The sequence below is a fragment of the Hylaeus anthracinus genome, unplaced genomic scaffold (assembly GCF_026225885.1).
Source record: "Hylaeus anthracinus isolate JK02 unplaced genomic scaffold, UHH_iyHylAnth1.0_haploid 12001, whole genome shotgun sequence".
Lineage (NCBI taxonomy): Eukaryota > Metazoa > Arthropoda > Insecta > Hymenoptera > Colletidae > Hylaeus > Hylaeus anthracinus.
The window spans coordinates 21,247,926-21,270,490 of NW_026534348.1; the positions used below are offsets into that span (position 1 = coordinate 21,247,926).

Here is a 22,565-nt window from a genome sequence, read left to right on the forward strand (position 1 = left end):
TCTCTCTCTCTCTCTCTCTCTCTCTCTCTCTCTCTCTCTCTCTCTCTCTCTCTTTCTCTCTCTACTTCAAACGTGGAAGCTTCGAGCGATAACGTTTGTATCGTACCAAGGGTTTTAAAATATTTTTCAAAAGCCTAACGACCCGTCGCGTCGCGAACGGTTAAAGCAAGATAAATGATTTTCCGCGCTGGGCTTTCCAGAAAAGAAAGTTGAAACGAAAGCCAACGATTTTGACCTTTTCACGCTCGCTGGTAATGTGTGCCAGAGCTAACAATGCGGTAATGTTATACGTGAGTAAACAGAAATTTGTAACACGAGGCTATTTAACGTCTCGTAAATCTTGAAGATTTTAAACCGGAGCTTTGGAAGAGAATTTGTAACTATTTGTTCCTTATTTTATGACGAAAAGAATTTTAGATCGTTTAATAATGTATAATTTAACCAAATACAGGTTGTTCATCGTAACAATGCGCACGATTTTTCTGGCAATTCCGAGAATTTTGCAAAAAATATTTTAAGACTTTAAGTTGGCGACTGACTTGCAACAGAACATTGTAATGTAACGCGAGCATTCGCTGTCTGGATGGACTAGCGAGCGACGAAGCGAGCCGCTCTTGCTCTTGCTTCGCGCTCGACCGTGCTCCACTAGTCTGTCGGTTTTTTGACGAACATCTTTGATTGTCTAGTTGTCACTGAATTGAGTAGGAAGCATTGAGAGAGAATTCAGCCGAGAGTTCGAAGCGAGCATTCATGATTTCAAAAACAACCTTGTAATGTAACACTGGTGCCGAACTGTACAATTCGTGCCGAGCAGTTACATTACAGCGTTCTGTTGCAAGTCAGTCGCCGGCTTTATAGACTCAATGTTTCCTTTCTGCAAACAAATTGCAAGCCATTTACTTTGATATTTCAGGTTGATGGTGTTGCCAACCGTTATCAATATTGTTATAAGTTATCTCAGAGACAATATATAATTAAAACTTCATTTTAGTAGAGAAATGAAAATTATTTGGTATAATGTCGATATATGTATTACCATATAGCCTGAAAGTTACATCAGCCCATAGAGAGTTAAACAGAAGTTGCACATCTCGATGAAATATGAAATTGTTGTCAAATATTTTTTTTCGAGAAATGAATATTTTCGCCAGACCGCTCATTTTCAAACCATTTTTCTTCTTTTCTTTAGGAATTTTTTTCTCAGAAATAATAGAAATTGCTTTTATATCTTATTTAACGAAATATACTTCATTATGACTGAGGTAGTGAAAAATTATTTTTAGAGATAATTTTAAATTTTGACCAAAATTGACGGGCCCCTTGAAAATGGTTGAAAAACAATTAAAAAAGAAATTAAATATCGCCTTTTTCGATAGATCTATATTTTTTAGAAACTCTTCACTTAACTTTACGCAGTTTCCCGTTCTGTTAATTGAAATCCGTTTATCCGATCACGAGTTATGATTTTTTCAGGATACACATCTATAGTGCATAATAACTCTGATTTGTTAACATATAGAACAAAATTGGTTAAACGAAAGTTGTACTGCATGAAAATGTCCACAAAGCTGTCAATACAACTTTTATGCAACGAGTGGTGAAAAGATTTATGGTGGGGAAAATATTATTAAAAGGAAACTTTTTTTTTTATTTTTTACTACAATGTTGTAGAATATTAAAAACCAATAAATTATGTATCGCTTATGGTTTCAGAGATATTAGCAAAAATATAAATAACCAGAATTATTTCGAAGAGATGTTTCCACCCTTAAAACTGTTTTTAGGCCAAAATGAAAAATGATATTGTGATCAGGTTTCCATGAACTGTATTTCTGCAAAAAAGTCAAATTATTTGGCATGTGTCAATTGCCAAACTTCTCTTGTATGCGTACTCGAGCATGTAGCAATAAAGGTTTCGCATAAAAATGCAACAAGGATGCGGCGAGAGAGCATAGCGAAAGTACAGAGACGTAAGTGGCGCATAAAGGGAAATTTTTATTTCCTCGGGCATAGCTGGTATTTTGATAAAATATAAGCCCGCATTCCGAGAAACGTAAGCATTTCTCTCATGTGTATTAAATACGGAAGGAATTAAAAGAGAAGTCCAAGAGGAATATTTCTTTACGCGAAACAAGAAGTATTCGGCTTGTAGGAAAGCTTGGAAATTTTCCAGCAGAACTTTCATCGCTAACTCTCAGCTTGGAAGAAATATTTTATGTTTAAAATTGTTGGAAGCATGTGCAATGTTGCACGCGCATTTACTCGCAGAAGTATCCGTTGTATGTGTAACATGTTTTACGTATTTGATCAATTTCAAAGCTGGGATTACTAATTTTAATTCATTATAATAAAGGATTTTCCTAAAAGGATTTTACGATTTTCTTAGTAAATATATCCGCCTTTTTTTTATTTTAAATGAAGGTGCAAATGATTACAATTGAATGTAAAATATGATGTCGTATATGTGTCCACGAGTACGCTGACAGGTGTATTTTGTTATTAAAAAACAAAATTCTTAAAACCACCGGAAACCTACAGTGATATACTTTAAATAATGAAACATATATGATCTTTTTTTCTGTTTCCCCAATATCGTTGGCGCAAGAAAGGAAATATTCCCTTGTCAATAAGAGTAGTGAAATACAAAAATGTTTTATATCGAGTTTGAATATTAATTCATTCCTTTCTGCGCTTCATTTTACTAGTTTCACGACCAAATTGCATTTTTAAATAAATTGTATACAATTTTTCATTTATATCAAAGTAAATTAAAATTTGCTTATTCCAACTGTAAAATTAATTAAAATCGTACAGTATGTTACGTTTACGGTGTGGGCAAATGCTTTTGGTTAATGCGCGTTTCTAAATAATGAAATAATACACATGAAATCTATATATTAATATTAAATGGGAATTTTTAAAAATCCAATATAGAAAAGAGTGCATAATGTAATAATTTCTAATACCAAAGAGGACTCACATTTGAGGTTGAAATATCGATGCAACAAAAATTACGTTTGTTTGTGTTAAAATTTTCGCGTATTTTTTAACAATTAATATATATTGTATGGAATATTGCAGAACAATATAAATTTGAATGCTAATATGTCATTGTTTCCAGGCTCGTCCAAACACATATGAATTATCTAATACAACAGCATTTTATGGAGCATTAAATTTAAATCGTTTCACTTATATCAAATTGTTTAGGGTGCAATGTCCTATCTTATTCAAGTGAATATTATTCCTCTTGGATTGACGTCAGTAAACGCTATATCACGCAGCGTTTTAGTGTACGATACCTTCTTTAAGGATTCTTAGAAACGCGTTCAGCTTTAAATCCTTAAATCTCCTTTTATGAATTGTAATAAATCCACGTTTCTTTTTTATACCCAGTACTAAGCCGAGCTTGGCAAGCTCCTTACGAACATCCAATTTCCCTTCAAAAACTCCGAATAGATTCTGTAGAAGCATGAGGAATTAATTGAAAATGAATTTCTTGCTTTTATAAAATATTTAAGAAATGTTTATACTATAACGCAAGACACTTTTGCTTTCATGAAAGATCGTTAAAAATGAGACCTACAGTCAGTGTAATAAGTATTCGTACAGCAACCATATTAAAATAAATGGTCGCTGTACGAATACTTATTACACTGACTGTACTTATAGTATTAAGATCTACTTTGGAATTTACGGATCTTATTGTACACATAATCATGATAAAGAATTAATACTAATGGATTTTTTGAACTGAAAATGTGTATATTAATAAGGGCTGAAAATCTCTTAATGATTTCATGGTAATTAAGAAATTATGAAGGAAAATTACTCGAAACGCTAAATCTAAAGCGTTGTGTCTAGCTTTCTACTATACGATGTAATAGTTTACTCGAGTTATTTTATTTTTATGAATCGCAACTCTTTTGAAATCTAATACTCGTAATTTTGGTAATGATACTATTTCAGTAGCTATTATACATTCATAGTGTAAATGTTTTCAATTATCTGGTTTGATCATCTTCAGAATATTGTTTATAATCAAATAAAATAAAAAGTAAAGTATAAATAATATATATATTTTTTGCATATTTATTGACCATATACTGTAAAATGTAATATTTATTAGAAAAGAAACTCTCATTGATTACATCCCTCTATTGAATATACCGTAACAAAATTAATTGAAGTTAAACACTGTTTTTTCAATAGGAAATTTAGAGTTTTGTTTTATAGTAAAATACAGATGGTACGAATTATACAGAATTAAAAAAGAAACTGACATTGATAACATATGTAGCTTCATTAAAAAATACCTTGTGACAAAATTAATTCAAAGTATGCAGATTTATATACGTATAATAAGTTATGTAAAGAAACTAGTTAATTTTCCCCTTGAATGGCCAACGATTCGACGAAGAACGCTAACTACGCTATTGTAAGGATTAATGTCCGACCAATTGTAAGGATTTCTCCTAACTCGTTTGTCGCAAGCCGTGGAAGTTAATTCACCTGAATTTTCTTGAAAGCTTGCGAGCTAAATTTCAACGGATCTCACTATACCGTCGGCTGTCGAGCGTGGTCGGCTGACTTATTGGCTGGAAGAGTTAAACTTCCGACTAATTGGTAATCAAAGGGTCGCACGAAGTAAGACAGCCCGGAACAAAGTTTCGCGGCCCGCAGGCGATTCCCTCGTCGGTGGAAAATTATTAGGCTCGTACCCGACGTTCCTTCCGCACGTGCACGCCCACACATGCACGCCTACGAGAACGCGAATAATTAATGCCAGCGTCGTGGAAAATTGTTGTTGATAAGCTTTCGTCCTACCTTCGTTCGACTACCTGCCGTCTCCATCTCATACTGATTACGATGAATGTAACGTAACTCTATTTCCTCTTAAATTTTCATGGCGTAAATAATTTTTATGCAGTGGGTGTAGAATGTATTCGTACACCGATCAATTTCCCAAAAAACTTTTGTGTGAAATTATCTATACAAGAACATATTGTTTATCAACATCAACCAATAATCTGACTGAAGAGGGCCTACAACGATATCGAAACCGTTTGGCACCATAAATAATTGTTTAATAACTAAAAGCGGTTGTTTATTCTAAACAAACACTGTATGGCCCAATATTTACAGTGGGTGTAGAATGTATTCGTACACCCATCAATTTCCCAAAAAACTTTTGTGTGGAATTGTAGTTTCTTAACTTCTTTTTTTATAATTAATGATATTTTACATATTCTTGGAAGTCTCTAAGATAGATATAGTCCAAACAACATTTACTAGTTAATATAATTTGTGAAATTAACAAAAAAATGCGAAAAGTGGGTAAAAGTATAAAATTCTTATGACGAACCATTTACAGTAGAGTTTGTAACGTAAACACATTAGTTTATTGCTTCGTACGAATTAGAAAACATCAAATTTCGAGGAAAGTACTTTTAAAAAAGGTTCTAATAGAGGAATGGAAAAAGATCCCGCTTCGAATAACTAATAATTTAGTTAATTTAACGCTTAGAAGAGTCGCAATAATTATAAAATTAAAAGGAAATCCCACGAAAGAAGTATTATATACTTGCAAATTAATGTAAATTTCTTTTTTTTTAATGAAGTTTTAAAAATTAAACAGTTGTGCGAATACTTATTGCTTCAACATTTCTATCGATTGATTGGTTTTTCTTATTAATAATCCCAACTTACATAAATAGCTATTTTTTTTTTGTAATCTATCTATTCTATAGATTTCCGAGAATATGTAGAATGTCATGGTTTATAAAAAATAAGTTAATAAATTACAAATTTACATAGTTTTTTTGGAAATTGATCGGTGTACGAATACTTTCTACATCCACTGTATGGTTTCTGACCACCCTAAAATAAATTTTATGTTTAGATGTCGAAATTAATTCTGTGCATTTTTAAAGTAAACTTACCATTTATTTATAACGAAAAATCATATAACTTTTAACTTTTTCCTTAGTCACGGATTCCAACAGAGCACATGTAGTTATAATATCAAATGTCAAAGCAATCTGTGTGTTTTATTGGAATTAAGGTTTGTACTCTAACATAACAAATTGGCCAGTAAATATAATAGTCTGTACAAATTAATGTTATAAATAATTATGTAAATGTATAGACACAGAATTAATGCCTACATCTAATAATTGTCAAGTAGTGGTCATTTTTATAGTTATTTCATTTGTCTTTGCATGTCATCATCGTGTATGAAGTTCCCTTAAACTCTTTTGAAACAAATTAAGAAAGTAAATTCATTGACTTACCAATTATAATCTTCTGAAGTTTAATGCTTTTGAATTAACCACTGCCAATGAATGCATTTCTATTTGTTGATGCGCATTTTATAGAATTTCGTGCTTTGATTGTTCTTTAATAATATACTAGGACTATTTACTACTCAAACAAATTAATAAACAAATTTTAATATTTCACACTCCATGACAATCAGCAGTACATTACATGTCAACTATTGAACCGTAATTATATTTCATGTTGAGTGCAACGATAAAGAAAACAAGTGTTTAAGAATATCTAACACAACAATACATATTTACTAAATAGGAGAAATTCCGGTCTTCAATTTAAATTTTGTTTGAATTTGATCCGCCGATTCCACGCTGAGCTACAGCAGTTCAAAGTTACTGATTTCGTCGATAGCGTTACGAATGAAAGCTTGCCCTTGCGATCTACGTAAATATTTGGAAGTGCGTACGCGATTCCGAGAAATAATTGGACCTCGAGACATATCCGTCTAGCGTAACTCGTAGTAACAGTTTTTTTCTTTTTCTTGGATGAACTCGGCAACATTCATTGGCGTAACTATCAGCTTTTCTGTACTGGCCATTGGCGTGCATGCCAATTTGTTTTCTTTTATTTCTTAATTCGAAGTAAACTATCATTTCTGATTGGTGGAGGATACAAATTCGTTTTTTTAACATTCTTTACTAAATTAGTAAGGGTCTAGGAAGATTTAAGAGCAATAATTGAATTTATAAATTAACTTTCTTTCTGGTTTATTTTACATAATTTGGTTTTAATGCTTAACTAGCATATATTTTTTAGCACAATTTTATGAAAAAAATGCCTGTAGATATTCGAATGAAATTTCATATTTGATTCTGCACTCTCATCTCAAATTTTTAAGCAAACATGATTGATGGACAATGATAGTCAACTGTTGTATATTGTTTTCTTCTTCTATCATACATACATTCGAAATTTGAAAAAATTTAAACAAATTATTAAAGTACATTTTAAAATCAAATAAATTCTAGATAAGAAAGTTCTTTCAGCTTTTTCTCTATCTTTTACAATAAATGAAAATGTGATAACATTTATGATTTTCGCATATTCTCTCAAATTAATAATTCAACACATTTTGATCTGTATTTGTGATTCAGAGTTAAAAAATTAATTATCAAAACTTCATTATTTTCTGTTATTTAAAATAATAAATCATAATATACTTCAGCCTTATTTCATTATCGTAGACGTTTTTCTTTTTGTCACTCCAATTCAGTATTATCAATTATATTTTTAATTTCATTCTCCTGTAATTTTTCATCTTTATATGAACACAATCTACAATCTTTCCACACAGTTAGTGCTTTTTACAGTTCGTGAATACGTTTAACTGATTAACCAAAGGACTTGTTTTCCTTCAAGATTATTTTTACTGCTTATATTTTACTACATACGTGCGAACGTAACCTACAATCACTAAGCAGAATCTGAGCTTTTAATAGGTTGTAAATATTTTATATTGCTTTATTAAAAATATTGTTTCTATTCTTCATTTTCATTTTCACTGCCTATGATTTACTGCTCACGTGAAAATGTAACCCACAATCATTACACCTAATCTAACCTTTTAATAATGTTCCGTTCCACGGACCATCTGGTCGAGGATTTCGAAAGTCTGTTTATGACGGGACCGTCAAATAGCCGTTTTTGAGTCGACATTTCGAGTCGTTTTAGTAATTTATTTTAGTCGATGACCCTACCATAACGTTAAAGTTTCAATTTGCTTCGTCCTCAACGGCCGCTTTCCTGTCATAAACTCGGTCTTTCCGAAGGGTGGCTTTGGCACGGTCACGTTCGGACCCAACGGTACTTTCGGTACGCCACATGTTCACCTGGAGGAAAGGCCCCGGCATCGCCGGACTTCGGGGTCCTCCCGCTACCGACCGAGGTTCCCACCCTTCCTAAACGAAGATGCTCTAAAGGAGCTAGAAAAGGTGGGCCCAATGCACACGGGGACACGCTGATTGGTAATTTTCCAATTTTGCGAAAACCAATCAGCGTGTGACCTGAGATTCCAACACCGTCGCGGGAGTCAAGACGACAGCGAGTCGTCACTTCGAAAACGAACGCCGAATAGACAATTTCGAAAACATACGTCGAACAGTCACTCGCATAGTCAATTCGAAAGTCAAAACAAAGTTATTGTCGAAACATGTGTTTACGCATTAATTTACGGAAACAACGCGTTGCGGTAAGACAACGAGTCCGAGGGATAGCCCGAGATTTACAACCTCGGCCGAGGAATTCAATCCGCGTTGAATTATCGTGACGGGCAATCGATCGACGCGAGATTGCCACGAAACAAATAAGTTGTGAACATTTTTAACCGATTCATCAAGTTTATAGCTTTTTGCCTTCATTACTATTTTTATTGTGGAAGCTTTACTGCTTAAGTAGAAACAATCTACATAGAAATCTATATACATAGTACGTATAATTTAGGTGCTAAACAAATTATAAACTGTTTCTTCCCATGCATCATCAATATTGTTCCTTTTATTTGCTATTGTATTGATAGTATTCAACATGTATCCCAAGAAAGCCTATCTCATGTTCAAAACCCAAAACTATTCCATTTTGAATCAATATTTACAGAAAGAGTGACTACCACTTTTTCACGCTATATGACCCAGTCAGTACATCCACATGACAACCGTGGATTGTTTGTTTTAACAAAATACGACAAATCAATTTTCTGAAAGTAAATCCTACGCGCAGCAGTCGCACACGGTAAAAACTATGAAATATTGTTTTGAAGAGCGAAACGCCTGGTGTTGATTTACCATTCGCCTCGCCATCGAAGAAGTTGGTTAAATTTGGTTAAAAAAGTTTTTTATTATCTACATTCTAGTTACTAGAACATCAATTTGTAATTTCTTGCTGATTAAATACTGATTAACTTTTGTTGGAAACATTCATTTGTCACATTATCGTAACTGTCGGAAAAATCGTGTGACTGATTTCCTACACACTGTTTATAAAACAAAGATTACAAAACATTAACATGAAACGAACACTTTACCCCTTTATTTACTGAATTTCTCAAAAGTTTTTAAAATCTAGTCGTTCGTCTTGCTCTTATATCATCTTATAGAGTTGTCTCTAACAAGCTTCCAAAAGAAAAAAGCTTATGCTGTCGCCTAACAATTAAAAACGAACTTCATAGAAGTGGACTTGAAAGTCGCAATATGTTTCAAAGCGTTTAATTAATACAGTACCGTGAGAACATTGAGGAGACTTATAAGTCCCACCAGTAAATAAAGTTTTAGGAAGAACTAAACATCAGGGAAATATTCTCTTTCAAACAAACAACACTCTTTTTGATAGGTTTAGCCATTACAAAGTTATGCGTGAACATAGAACCCGAAATACAGCCCTACCCTTCTCCTTTTTTAAAGTCGATTAATGAAATTGATATAAACACGGGTTCTGTAGCGAATGTTGCTCGATATTCCCTCACTTTCGCGCGAACTCTGCGTGAATAATTCAACGTTCATGCCACCTAGTAATCGGAAGGCCGCGAAATTAATTAAACAGAACTAATTGGACGCTGTACCTTACCGGCGGAAGCCAAGCACCCTTGTAGAGTCGTATGATCATTCGACCATTAACACGGCTCCGGGGCATTGGATCTGCAAACGCAGGATGTGATCTTAAGTAACGACTTTTGCTAGCTTGAAGCTTTTGAAATTTTAATGCCTACTTTCGAGCTTTTATCACGCATCTCATCTCCGATGATACTCTTTTAGTTGGTAATTTTTTTACTTTGTGTTATAGGCTTCCTTTAGTGTGTTTAACAAACAATCTATGGAAATATTGCTAAAAAATGATAGAGTTAGGATGATGTAAAAATTTATGGAATAATTATTTAAAATATGAAAGTTTCTAGGGACTTGGTCATTTCCTGCATTCTGTGTCCGGATTTTAGTATATTCGTGTTACAAGATGTAAAACTAGGACACTAAACTCTACAGTAGTATACAGTACCACTAATCAAACAAGAATCCAAATAAATCCGTCGCTAATTACTTGACTGCGGATCTTTATGTAAAATAAAATCTTGGCAAACGTACCTACAAAAATTGAACCTAAATAGGAATTTATTTTACTCTATAAATATTATAATATGAACTTATATATACTATATGTAATGGGTATATATGTATATTAAATGAAAAAGCTTACGGACACGATATACATAATATATTTAATCACAGACTTATACAATAAAAGGTTACATAACATAAGAGAAAAAAGCATATGGTGTTTCACACCATATTAGCACCGGACTGCTACGGCGCCACATAGAGATGCATGCAGGAACTACTTCACTATATACATATAATATTATATATAACTATACTATATATACTATATATAATATTATAATATGAACTTATGTATATATATAAAAATAATAAAAAAATATTGAGAGTAAAGTTATATATACATATGTATATATATACTCATATTACAATATGAAAGTACATATATTATGATATGAACTTTACTCTCAATATTTTTTATATTCTTGCATGCTGTGGGCATTTTGTGGTGTCTTGTACATTCAAATTCCTTATATATGCATAAAAATCCGCAATCTACTACTTACCAAGCAGTAATAAAGTAATAAAGATCTAAAATTTTTCTTCATAACCAGTTTCATTTTTTGCAGTTTTCATTAGAATCATGTACCTATACCTGAAGCCATATTATTTACTGAAATGCCAACATAATCATATAAAGTGCACAGATATTTATGGAAAATTAAATTTTAAGAGATACAGATAAAGAATTCCGAATTAAAAAAACGTATGCGTTTAATCGAAGTTTATCTGTTAAACAGTGTAACATGTATGTTATAGTTGATATTTTATATATTTTTGGACTTTTGCACATCCCCATACATTTCCCCATATTCACTTGCTCTAAATGCATAAACATCCAAAGTTTATTCATATAATATTTGAAGTATTTGTTCTCATAACCAACCCAATTACATTTGTCATTATGTTGACGTAAATCCTGTTGAGTTCACACGAATCTCGACCAAAGGGAAGAACCATTTCGAGTTTATTTTAATTCACGATTCTTTTCTTTCCTTCATATTTTCATATCATCGTTCAGGATGCATTTACAATTCACAGCGTATCCACCATTCTGGTCGGTTTCTTGAACCATCTAATAAAACCCATCAAGGAATTCGAGATTGCTTTAGATAGTCTTCCACGAGAGAATGGTCGTTTGCATAACAACTATCTCCAAAATGGGTTCGGAGTTCTCGTGGCTATTTCGTAGCATTAATATTAACGCGATACAAATCTGAAAATGACTTCTTCGGTTAAATGAATTCTCCCGACTTCGGGTGGAGTTAGAAGAACATTTTTAGGATAAATTAACAGATTACTTGAATACTTATTTACACGAATTAAGTGAACATGTGTATTTTCGTTTAATTACGTAATAGCTTTTACTCGTTGCGTCGACTGCGTGAATGTAAAATAAAATTAAAACAAATTCATTGAAATGAAGTGAACTCTACATTAGAAGGTGATAAAGAAATTTATATATGTATAAGTAAATATATAGGCATATTAATTATAAAATAAAATAAATATATTATAATGAATTCTTTAAATATGTAGTGGTAATTGAAGCGTGTAAATATTAAAAGACATTTGTTCTTTATTTATGATACAAAGCACGGTATAAAGTAACCATCCTCTAAGCTAGGAAAATGTTCCACTGTAAAGACAAACACATAAAAATATTATTCCTAAATATGCATGTTGCAACTGTGGTATTAAACAAATTCAAAAATATATAGAAAAGAAATTACACATTCAATAGATCGATTGAAACATATTTGATTGAAATTACAAACAATTCACGTATTTATGATGTGTTCTTTGTATTTCGAGTTTAGTGTAACAGTTGGACCGAGGAGGATAAATATGATTAAAATATGATAAGAACTGCAAGAAAATCTCGTTAATCAGGATACACGTTTCGTTTGGATAAATTGTTCCTCGACTCAAATTACAACGGCCACTAATTTCACTTGCAAATTGAAACCTGATTCTCTTCGTAAAGCTTTTTGCAGCTTTGGAACTTCACCGTTACTTCTACGCGTTAACTGACTCTCCCCGATTTGTCGGCTAAACACAGCTTAACCTAATTCACGACCACCTCCACCCTCCCACCCTCCACAAGCATGCAATCCTGACATGGGGAAAGTACTAATTGATTACTTTCGCGCTTTCTCTTATATCGATAAGAAACAAACGTTATTCTTTCTTTAAAGTTTCTTTTTTCAAGATCACGTACTTCTCATATCAATCTGAAAAATTTTTCAAAAAGGAAGGTTTAGTTTTTAGAAGGAAGTCCTTTATTTTACTTAGGCGGAAGGAAACAATCCTCATAAAAATTTTATAAGTTTATGATGTTCTTTTGCTCGTGTACATATGCATGGTGTTAGTAAATGTGATGTTGACATCTTGTTAAAAAATAATATAGAATATCATTGTGTAATTGGAAAACAATGTTTATTCTTTTATCTATATCTACCTCCTATTTTTATATCTTTTATTTTTTTACTCATATCTTCATCATTATAGAAATATATAATCAACAAAATGATGGGTTATACTTTTTTCTAATTTTACCTCGTGTTCATAATATAATGAGTTCGACGTGAAATAACCGAGAAACTTTTACCAACAGTATCTCCTACAGTAATGTCGTCAGTAAATAAATACAAAACTAGTAAAACGATGGCTTAAACTTCGCGTAATTACATATGAACTATAACACACTCCAATTTCTTCAAAACCCTTACTTCGAGTTTATACTATGATACATTTGAAGTGAAACGACTCAGAACATTTTCAACAAATTCTAGTTATTTAACAGGTTCTTTCTTATTAAACAAACCAGCAAAACGATGACTTAAACTTCCGCTAATTACTTCCTCAAATTTCTTCAAAGTCCCTGACCTCAAGTTCATACCATCATAGAGTTGACATGGAACGACTCAGAAACATTCCCCAATAAAATCTTCTAAAGTAACGGCTTCTTTCTCATTAAACAAACACGAAACCAATAAAATTACGGTTTAAACTTCCCCTAATTACACGTGAACCATAGCATACTCTAATTTCTTCAAAGTCCCTGACCTCAAGTTTATACCATCATGGATTTGACATGAAACGATCCAGACTACTTCACCAATAAAATCTCCTAGTATAACAAATTTGTTCACCATTGCACCAATAGAAAATCAGGAAAACGATGACTTAAACTTCCCCTAATTTCTGTAATATACGTACTTTATCTTGAAAAATCTCTAACCTCGAATGCAAAAAGCGACCAATTAAAGCTTAGAGATCAATTCCAACAAACCCTGGCCGTGTATCGGTTTTTTCATTCGTCGTTCGCGTCTTCAGGCATAAGTGGCTGCAATTAACACCGTTCCATCGCAATCTTCGCGAAGATCTTTACGAACGTGCATATTTCAAGCGGAGTTTCTTCGCGAGACGCGGATCTTGATACCGGCGATTTCATGCTTAACGCGAGAATTAACCGCTTTAAATTCGCCGATGGAGTAAAAGCGAGAAGATAAAAAAAATCCAAACCGCGGTACGTTATTCGTGATTAAGGCCGTTATCAGTGACAATTCCCTGCGAGCCCCGTGGCCCGGCCCCTTTATATTGCCCCGAGTCTTTATACCATCCAACATCGGGCTATCAAACTGACTCACGATCCGAGCGGTGACGAATAATACTCGAACACGAACGTTCGCATACCTTTGTGCAAGCACTCGGGCTCGTCGAAAGTACCGACGACACGGAAAGCCTTCTCACACGAACACTCGGCCGGGGTGCATGAAAGTGGATAGAGGGGCACGGTTAATGCCAGGTCGAAGGAGAAGGAAAGTCGGCACCGGGGGTCGAATGCAAATACGTTCGCGCGTAATTGCAATTTACATGTTTATAAACCTCTTTTGCATGTGGTGGCTCCTTTTTTCCTTCGTTTCGAGAACGTCTCGAGCCCTTGTTACTAGACCTCATGCCGTGACGTCAGGGCCACTTCGTTATAATACAGCGTAAAAATAGCCGGTGTGACAATAATTGCGCGCATAATCGCGAGGAACGCGACGTGACCAAGGCGTCGCGCCGCCCCTGACGTTCTTTTCACTGTTCGACTTCCACGTTCAATTAAATAAGTGGATACGTTGTTTTATACGCAATCAATTTATCGAGTTCCATGTTTGATACTGTATTTCTCAAAATTGATATAAATATGATTTGGGCATATTATATTATATTCGAAGATCGTTGAATCGACAGAAAAATAATTATTCTGTGAACAATACACTGATGAATATAATTATACGACATCCCATTTATTTAAAAAAAAAATATGTATAAGCTTATGCATGTAACGTAAATGATGATGGAATTAAAAGAATACTATTCGCGAACTTCATCACAATGTAAACAAACACAAAGCGTCGAAGCATTTCCAAGAATTGTAATGTTTGGTTTCATCTATAGGACAAAATTATAAGACATTAATGTTAGTCGATTACAGACAGTCGTTGAGTCTAAATGTATTCGTGTGTTTCGTACTGCGAATTCTCTATTATAGTGATTTTCTTAGTATAAATCATGCCACGTGGTAAAGTTCCAACTGAAGAGGAAAAAATAGAAATCTTTCAAAGAAGAGCAAAAGGAGAGAATTTAAAACAAATGTCACGAAAAATGAAAAGAAGTAGGTGTGTAATTCGTAATTTTTTAAATAATACAAAAAGTTACGGAAAAAAGAAGAGATCTGGAAGACAATCATCCCTTACTTTAAGAGATAAAAGAGCAGTTTTAAGGTGTGCAACAAATTCAGCTCTTACGACTAGCTAAATTTGAGTAGAATGTGGATTAAAAGTATCTGTAAAGACTGTAAAAAGAGTTATACAAAAGACACAGCATCTGAAACGAAAAAAATTTGCTGTTAAACCACCTTTGTCGATAGTACACAAACAGCGTCGACTGGATTTTGCTCTAAATCATCTACAGTGGACAAAAAAATGACGGAAAGTGATTTTTACTGATGAAAAGAAAATGAATTTAGATGGACTCGATGGTTGGAAATATTATTTTCACGATTTACGAAAAGAAGCAAGAATTTTAAGTCGCCGTCAATGTGGTGGAGGATCTGTGATGTTATGGGCAGGCATCGGGTATAATGGGAAGACCGAAATCAAGTTCATTGATAACAGAATGAAAGCTACTGATTATTTAAAACTAGTACAAGAGCAGATTCAGAATCATGCTGAAAGAATGGCTGGTGAAAAGTTCATATTCCAGCAGGACAATGCAGCTGTTCATACAGCTAAAGTTGTAAAAAATTATTTTCAAGCTCAAAGTATACCAATTCTATGTATGGAGATTGACCAGCACGATCTTCGGATCTCAATATTATAGAAAATGTTTGGGGTCAGTTACATAGAAGAGTATACGAAGGTGACAAACAATATAATAGTCTTAATGATTTGAAAGTAGTAATTCTGAAAGGTTGGGAAGACTTAGATCAAAAGAATATAAAACATTTATTTAAAAGTCTGCCGAAACGAATGATCGAAATTGTTCAAAATAAAGGATGCTCTACACATTATTAGTACTTCAAAATGTGTATAAATTTTCAGAACTTTTGTTCATTCTCTTTTTATTTTAAACAGTGTCTTATAATTATGTCCAATCGAAATTGTATTATTTTTGAATAAATTAGAAATGTTTTATCATTTTTCGCAAAATTTATGAAGTTCTTATTAAAAAATAAACCATTTTCTTTTGACAAAGTGTATTTTAATATACCTACGTTATTAAGTACCTAAACCAATATTCGTCGGGGTGTCTTATAATTATGTCCACCAGTGTAGATGATTTATGTTTAAATTACGCGAAATGTAAGCAGGATACTGGTACTTGGAAATGTATACTAATATAAACAATGTACAGTTGTTATTATTAGAGATCAAACCAAAGAATAACCATCATCTTATTGTTAGAAAAGTAACTTATATCCAGGAAAAGTACATAAGGAAAAATAATTAACAGAATGAATAGGAAAACAAAACAACATGAAAATGAGAAACACCCAAAGTACATTAATCTTTTGTTTTTCGACTTCACTATCCACAAACATAAGACAATTTCCTGTTTTTGTTAAAATTGAAATAAGTAGCTTCTCTTGTTCAAGTTACGTGATATTGAATATCAAAGAAACATATATTTTCATCAGTATCCTCAAAATTGTATTATTCGTTAAAATCGTTCATATTAATTGTTCATGCATGAATTGTCTAAATATGCAAATTGAAATTGCAATTTCAATTTTCAGTGTGAACTTCATTTAGAATCCTTTAAATGACTGTAGTGTATTGTATATTAAAATACTTAGCATTCTCTATAACGTAGCATTCTCCACTTCAAATTGATACTTTATTCGCCATTTATTAAACAATTTAGATTGCATCTTGCATTCTAAGAAAAATAAGACACGGATATTCGAACCCACTATCCTCGAATCCACAATCGACAACTTTTCCTACACGACCAATCCCGCACCCTACAATTCGTATTTTTGTTTGACTTCTTATTCTTGGGTATGCAGGGCGCGATACTACAATAAATTTAACGTGTTACCAAATGTAATACGTAAAATATGCAATAAATCTACTAACAAAATGCGTTAAATATGCGGCTTTTAATATACCATTTCAATCTACGATTTATAAGATTCTTTTACAAGGAACAGCAATCTTGTAGCTTGAAAAGAATTTAAATTTCGCTCTCCCTTAGAATGAAAATTGAACATTTATTCAGAATATGACGTTTAGTAAGATGAGATATTTTGTAAGTAAAAATTTGGTGCTTCAGCGATGCAGCATCCAGCATAGTAAAACATATTCACGAGGAAGAAAAAGAGGAGGAAAAATTCAGTAGTACGAAACACGATATCTCGTCCGGCGGTACTTCGAATTCCAACGAAACTGGAACCACGTAGCTTGGGACTCCAAGACTACTATGAAGCGATATTATACACTTCGACTGTTCGTTTTGCGAAGCAAGTTGATCGATAAATGCCCTCGAACAGATCACATTATTTCTTGAAAATTCGTTACAGAGAAAAGTGCATAATATAAACAATTTCTACTTGAGCACATACAATTATTTTATTATCTATAAAACAAATGATTTATGAACAAGTAAATTTCCAAAATTATATTTAAACACTTTTAAGATTTCCATCTACAAATATATGTCATAATTTAATACAGTATAAACAGGCATAATTCATATGGAATAAACGTCTTTTTAACTTCAGATTCTCTTTAATGTATTTATTTCTGAATAATGAAATAATGCACATATGCTTTCTATATATTAACACATTCGCGAGCACTGACGTGAATTCTCGTAACTTCAAACTCTATTCCTGGTTTCTATTCCAAATTATGACAATTTTTTTATTTTATGTACTACATATTTACAACATTGATATTTCAAAACATATTTTGTAATTTTTATCTTCGCCTTAACGATACAAATTTGCGATGTCCAGCTTCAGAATTTTATTATTTTCGTCAGTACCTACTCGGTATTAGAAACGTAAAACGTCTGCCGGTCGCGAATGTGTTAATACTGGATGGGAGTTTAGAATTAATTACAAAGAAAAGTGCACAATATAAATAATTTCTACTCAAACAAACAACATTATTTAATCGTCTAAAAAACAAAAATAATATGTTTATGATTTGGTAGCAATGAAAACAAGAGCAACGAAACAGAAATGTGTGTCTTACCACGACTGCGCTAACTCACTTGTACTTTATTAACAAAGTCCCGAAACCCTTTTTAGAAAACCGTTTATATCACGCAACTACTGAACGTAATTTCGTCGTGGCATGAACCGTAACGCGAACACACACATACGGTTAAATTAGCCCGTGGTGGTTGGCAAACACTATTCGCGTAGCCCACCGACATAGTTCGCAACTACAAATCTACACGTAGCCGTTGCAATCTGTTGTTTCAGGCAAAGGACGCCATGAACGAGCTGGAGGGCATCGATCTCACGGATCCTGATCTGCACAAAGCGGCGACGAAAATCCAAGCGAGCTTCCGGGGTCACAAGGTGCGCCAGGAAGTGGGGACTCCTGGCCAGGAGGAGACCAAGAATTAAGGAGAACAACGGAGAGTAGCTGATTCTTCGAAATCGAATCGCCGATAGTATGCCCGAAATAAAGAACAAATAAAAGTAAACGTAAAATAAGAAGCAAATCGAACGTTCAAAACAAAGAAAAAAGCAAAAAAAAAAAATAATAATAGCAAGAAATCGGGCATCAACCTGTTTCTTTTTCATTTGTCGTTGAGTCCTGCTTCGTGCGATCGCGATTACTTCACACGATACCTCGCGATTAAGTGCTATCATTTCAATGTTCATGATGACATTGTTATCGTCCGATATTCTCCGTGATTGCTTAGAATTCTCACGTTTTATCGTGGTTTCTTTAGGAGCTTGCGAATTCGGACTTTCGATTTGAATGAGACAGACCCTCGATAAATTTTGAATGCAGAGATGGGCAAAGATTTTTATCTGGATAAGATACTTCAAGTAAGGAATTAAAGATCGATATTTTTCTATATGTTATTTGTTTGATACTGATTATGATCCGATTGTGAAATCAAATTATGTTTTACGGTGGACGAATAGAGGCTTCCATGTGTAACTGTTTAGTCGAATAAATGTTGCGAATAAACTGTTGCACAGAGCTTTTATTCGTCATTTGTTGTTTGAAAATAAATTCTGCCCAACTCTGATGAAAAATCTCATCACTTTCCCTTTGTACTTTTGAAAGGATTTCGGTCACTTAACCCTCTATTGCGTATTACGTTCGATCATTGAGAGATTTCTATATTACTCCTGAATAGCGATAGTGACATAACTAAAAAATTAAATTTTACAGCATTTTATAAGCATTTTAAAAATTGCATTGTTAAAGAACTGTTTCAATTGATTCCTGTCTCGTTTATTTGTTGTTGTACTATTCTAAATAATAGAAGAGGTCGACCAACTCAATTAATTTATACAATAAAATTAAAATTGATATTTTTTAGTCCATGCCACTATCAATGACAAGAAGCAATACGATGTTATCTTATAAAGACGAATAATAACCCTGCAGATTAGGTCAGTAGCGCAATTAGACGAGAACAAAAACGAATTGCCGTCCCATCCTATGAAAAAATTCAAAAAACTTTTTTTAATATGTTCTAAACATGTAAAATTTTAAAAGTTTGCGTATATAAAACTATTTTACTCCCTCTTCCATTTGTGAAACTTTTCGTCGCTGATTATTGAGATTGAATATTAAATAATTGAATTAAATTGAATTGAATTTAATATTGAATATTAAATAATTCATAAAGCTATAATTAAAAATAAATAATTAATAAACTAAAAATAAAATGGCTGCGATAGAGGGTTGAATGACAAGTATCGCGACGATTTTTTTTATCCAAAAATTCACCTGCCGTGTGTATTCCGCGATTACTCTAAAACTGTATTCCAAGTGTTTACTAATTAACATTTACAATCGTGCGCGGTCGAAGGTGAAAACTCCTAATCGTCTGGTATCGACAGTTCTTGGCTGTCTGCTGCAAATTGGCATTTTATCGACGTAAAACATCCCCTGACACGAAGCAGAGATGGGTAAAATTTCAATCGAATAATCGGTCTCGAATAAAAACGATTTATTCGTGACACTTATTCAATGTACCGTGATCATGACCGTAGGTCTCGATTCGTCCAACGTTGAGTGTAATTTCATTCTGCAATTCAAGTAATAACTTTCGTTCAACGATTAATGGGCAGAAATAATAAAAATAGATACATTCAGTGTAAGAAGTAATCGTACAGCAACCCATTTAAAATAAATGATTCCTGTATGAATACTTATTACACTGACTGTATATATTACTCGTATATTTTGATTTTTGGTTCTGAATCATCTTCAGAATCTGTACGATTAAATTTAAATTCGCAAAGTTGGATACACAGCGCGCCACTTTCTCAATCGAAAATCATAATAGGATCGACAAATGGTTATAAGAATTGAGAATTTCAATGGAAAATGTTCAGTGAAGAATTTTATATAAAACGAAATTAATTATAATGTATTTATTTATTATCGAATTAGAATTGTAAAATATGTTGCGTGTATAAAAGAACGAGTAAATATTGAGCTTTTGCTCGAATAACTATATCCAAAATTATATTATCGTACCGAAATAACTGAATAATAAAATGTTTCTCATGTTTTATTCGTTTTTCGAAATTTGTATCTCATGGAAGAAATTTTACCCAACTCTGACGTGGGGTAAACGAATCGGAAGAGCGGATCGAACGAGAAAAACACTGATCGGTGTAATAAACGTCAGGAGCCGCTATGCGTTGCGTTAAATCGATCGTCGGTCAAGCGCGAACAAGCGATTATTCGAAAAGGGCTGCCTGAATTTCCCCAAGTCCAAGCCACTCGAGATAACGAGATAAAAATAAAAGCGAAAACCGAACAAAATCAATTGACTCGAGAGCGATTCGATATTCTTAATGAAATTTCATTTCCTCGAGCAAGCCACACGAATCGAATCAACAAAATAAATGTCATAGACGTAACGGTGTTTTCCTACAACTGACTTCACTTTCCAGAGCAATCAAAAACTATATTTATCAAAATAGATCAAATATTTAGATTATGTTAGAAACTTTTTCTGAAAATGATTTTTGTATTTTTTCATTTCGTTTAAAGAATTTATTGGCCGTATTGAAAAAAAGATTGATTAGAAAAATGTAAGTTCGAGAACTATGTTATATCAAAATAGGATAAACATGAGTAAAATTATATGTGGATTCAAAGCTTCAGTAACGAGTAAAAGATAACCTACTTTTTATTCATTAATCGTTGAATAAAAATAGAGTTTGAATTACAGGGTGGAACATTTTAGGGTGAACGAATAAAAATTTACCTGTTTAATCGAATAAACTCGACGAATCACCATACGTTGGCTTTATTCGTCAATCATTATTCAAATACAATTTGACAAACCTCTGAAACATGGTGACAGTGTTCGAGAAGTATGACTGCTTTATAGTTCGATTCAAAATTTTTGTTATTCTAAATTATCATTAGTATGACTAAATAACGACGGGACAGTGTTGGAATAATATAATCATAATTAACAATTAACGAATAATCCAACACAATTAGCCCCGAAAAATGACAAATTACTAATCTGCAAATCAGCTTCCAAATACATTTGACGATTACTGATTAATCTGACAATGATCACTAAAATAGTAAGTACAAAGTAATCCCTACCCAACTCAAAAGATGAAGTTGTTGAGAATGTGTATCTTCAGCACCTATGAATTCTATAATTAAACTCAATTTTCTGTTTAATTTGTCCAATTCGTTGTACTATCTGAAGCAAATCCATGATATGGAAAACAAAATTTGTTTATTTAAAATTGCCTTCGTACAATTAGTCTGCCCTAAGTGGAATGAATCGTTGCGTCTATGGCTTCTGTAAGCATAGGGGTGAAGAATGGGAGAAGAAACTGAAAATTAACGTGAAATTAATCGACGATTGATGAAAGTAACCGGATTTTGTTAAGAGGTTGTATTGTATTCTGTCCGTGCCGGAAATAGAGCGTGTTTACCCTTGTATAATTTTCACTGTGCGAACCAACGTCGAGACTCGACGACCCAGCAACTCGGCCATTCGTATCGAACCACCCCTTACAGCGCGCGACGCACGCAGGCGACCGAGACGAAGAATTGACAGACTGGATGAAATATCAAACGTCCGCACGCGACCGCTCCAGACAAGGAATCGCTGGCATTTTCATCTATCCGCGACAGAGATTCGGTTTACACCAGTGGTGCACAACCTTACCCCTTACCGAGCCAAATAAAATGAAACAGTTTGTCCGAAAAATAACTCGTCTCTGCTCTTCGAAATTCCTTGGCTCGTCAAGCCCTTTATTTTGTTTGTATAGCATGTTCGATTCTTTCATTTGAGTCATTTTCAGTAAAACTTTACAAAAAACTTTACTTACCATATTTCCTTGAAAAAAAAAGGAGGGGAGGTTTGTTTCAAGGAAACGAAAATTTT

At 33.2% G+C, this 22,565-nt stretch overlaps 1 protein-coding gene across 1 annotated transcript in view; it reads left to right on the forward strand.

Moving 5' to 3' along the window:
• LOC128891269 (neuromodulin) overlaps positions 1 to 21,706 on the forward strand; it is a 234,951-nt gene extending 213,245 nt beyond the window's left edge. Inside the window, exon 4 of the mRNA XM_054150682.1 lies at positions 18,427 to 21,706. Coding sequence (XP_054006657.1) covers positions 18,427 to 18,573 — 147 coding nt within the window. The 3' untranslated portion in view covers positions 18,574 to 21,706. The remainder of the gene's footprint in view (positions 1 to 18,426) is intronic.
• The last annotated feature ends 859 nt before the right edge of the window (positions 21,707 to 22,565 follow it).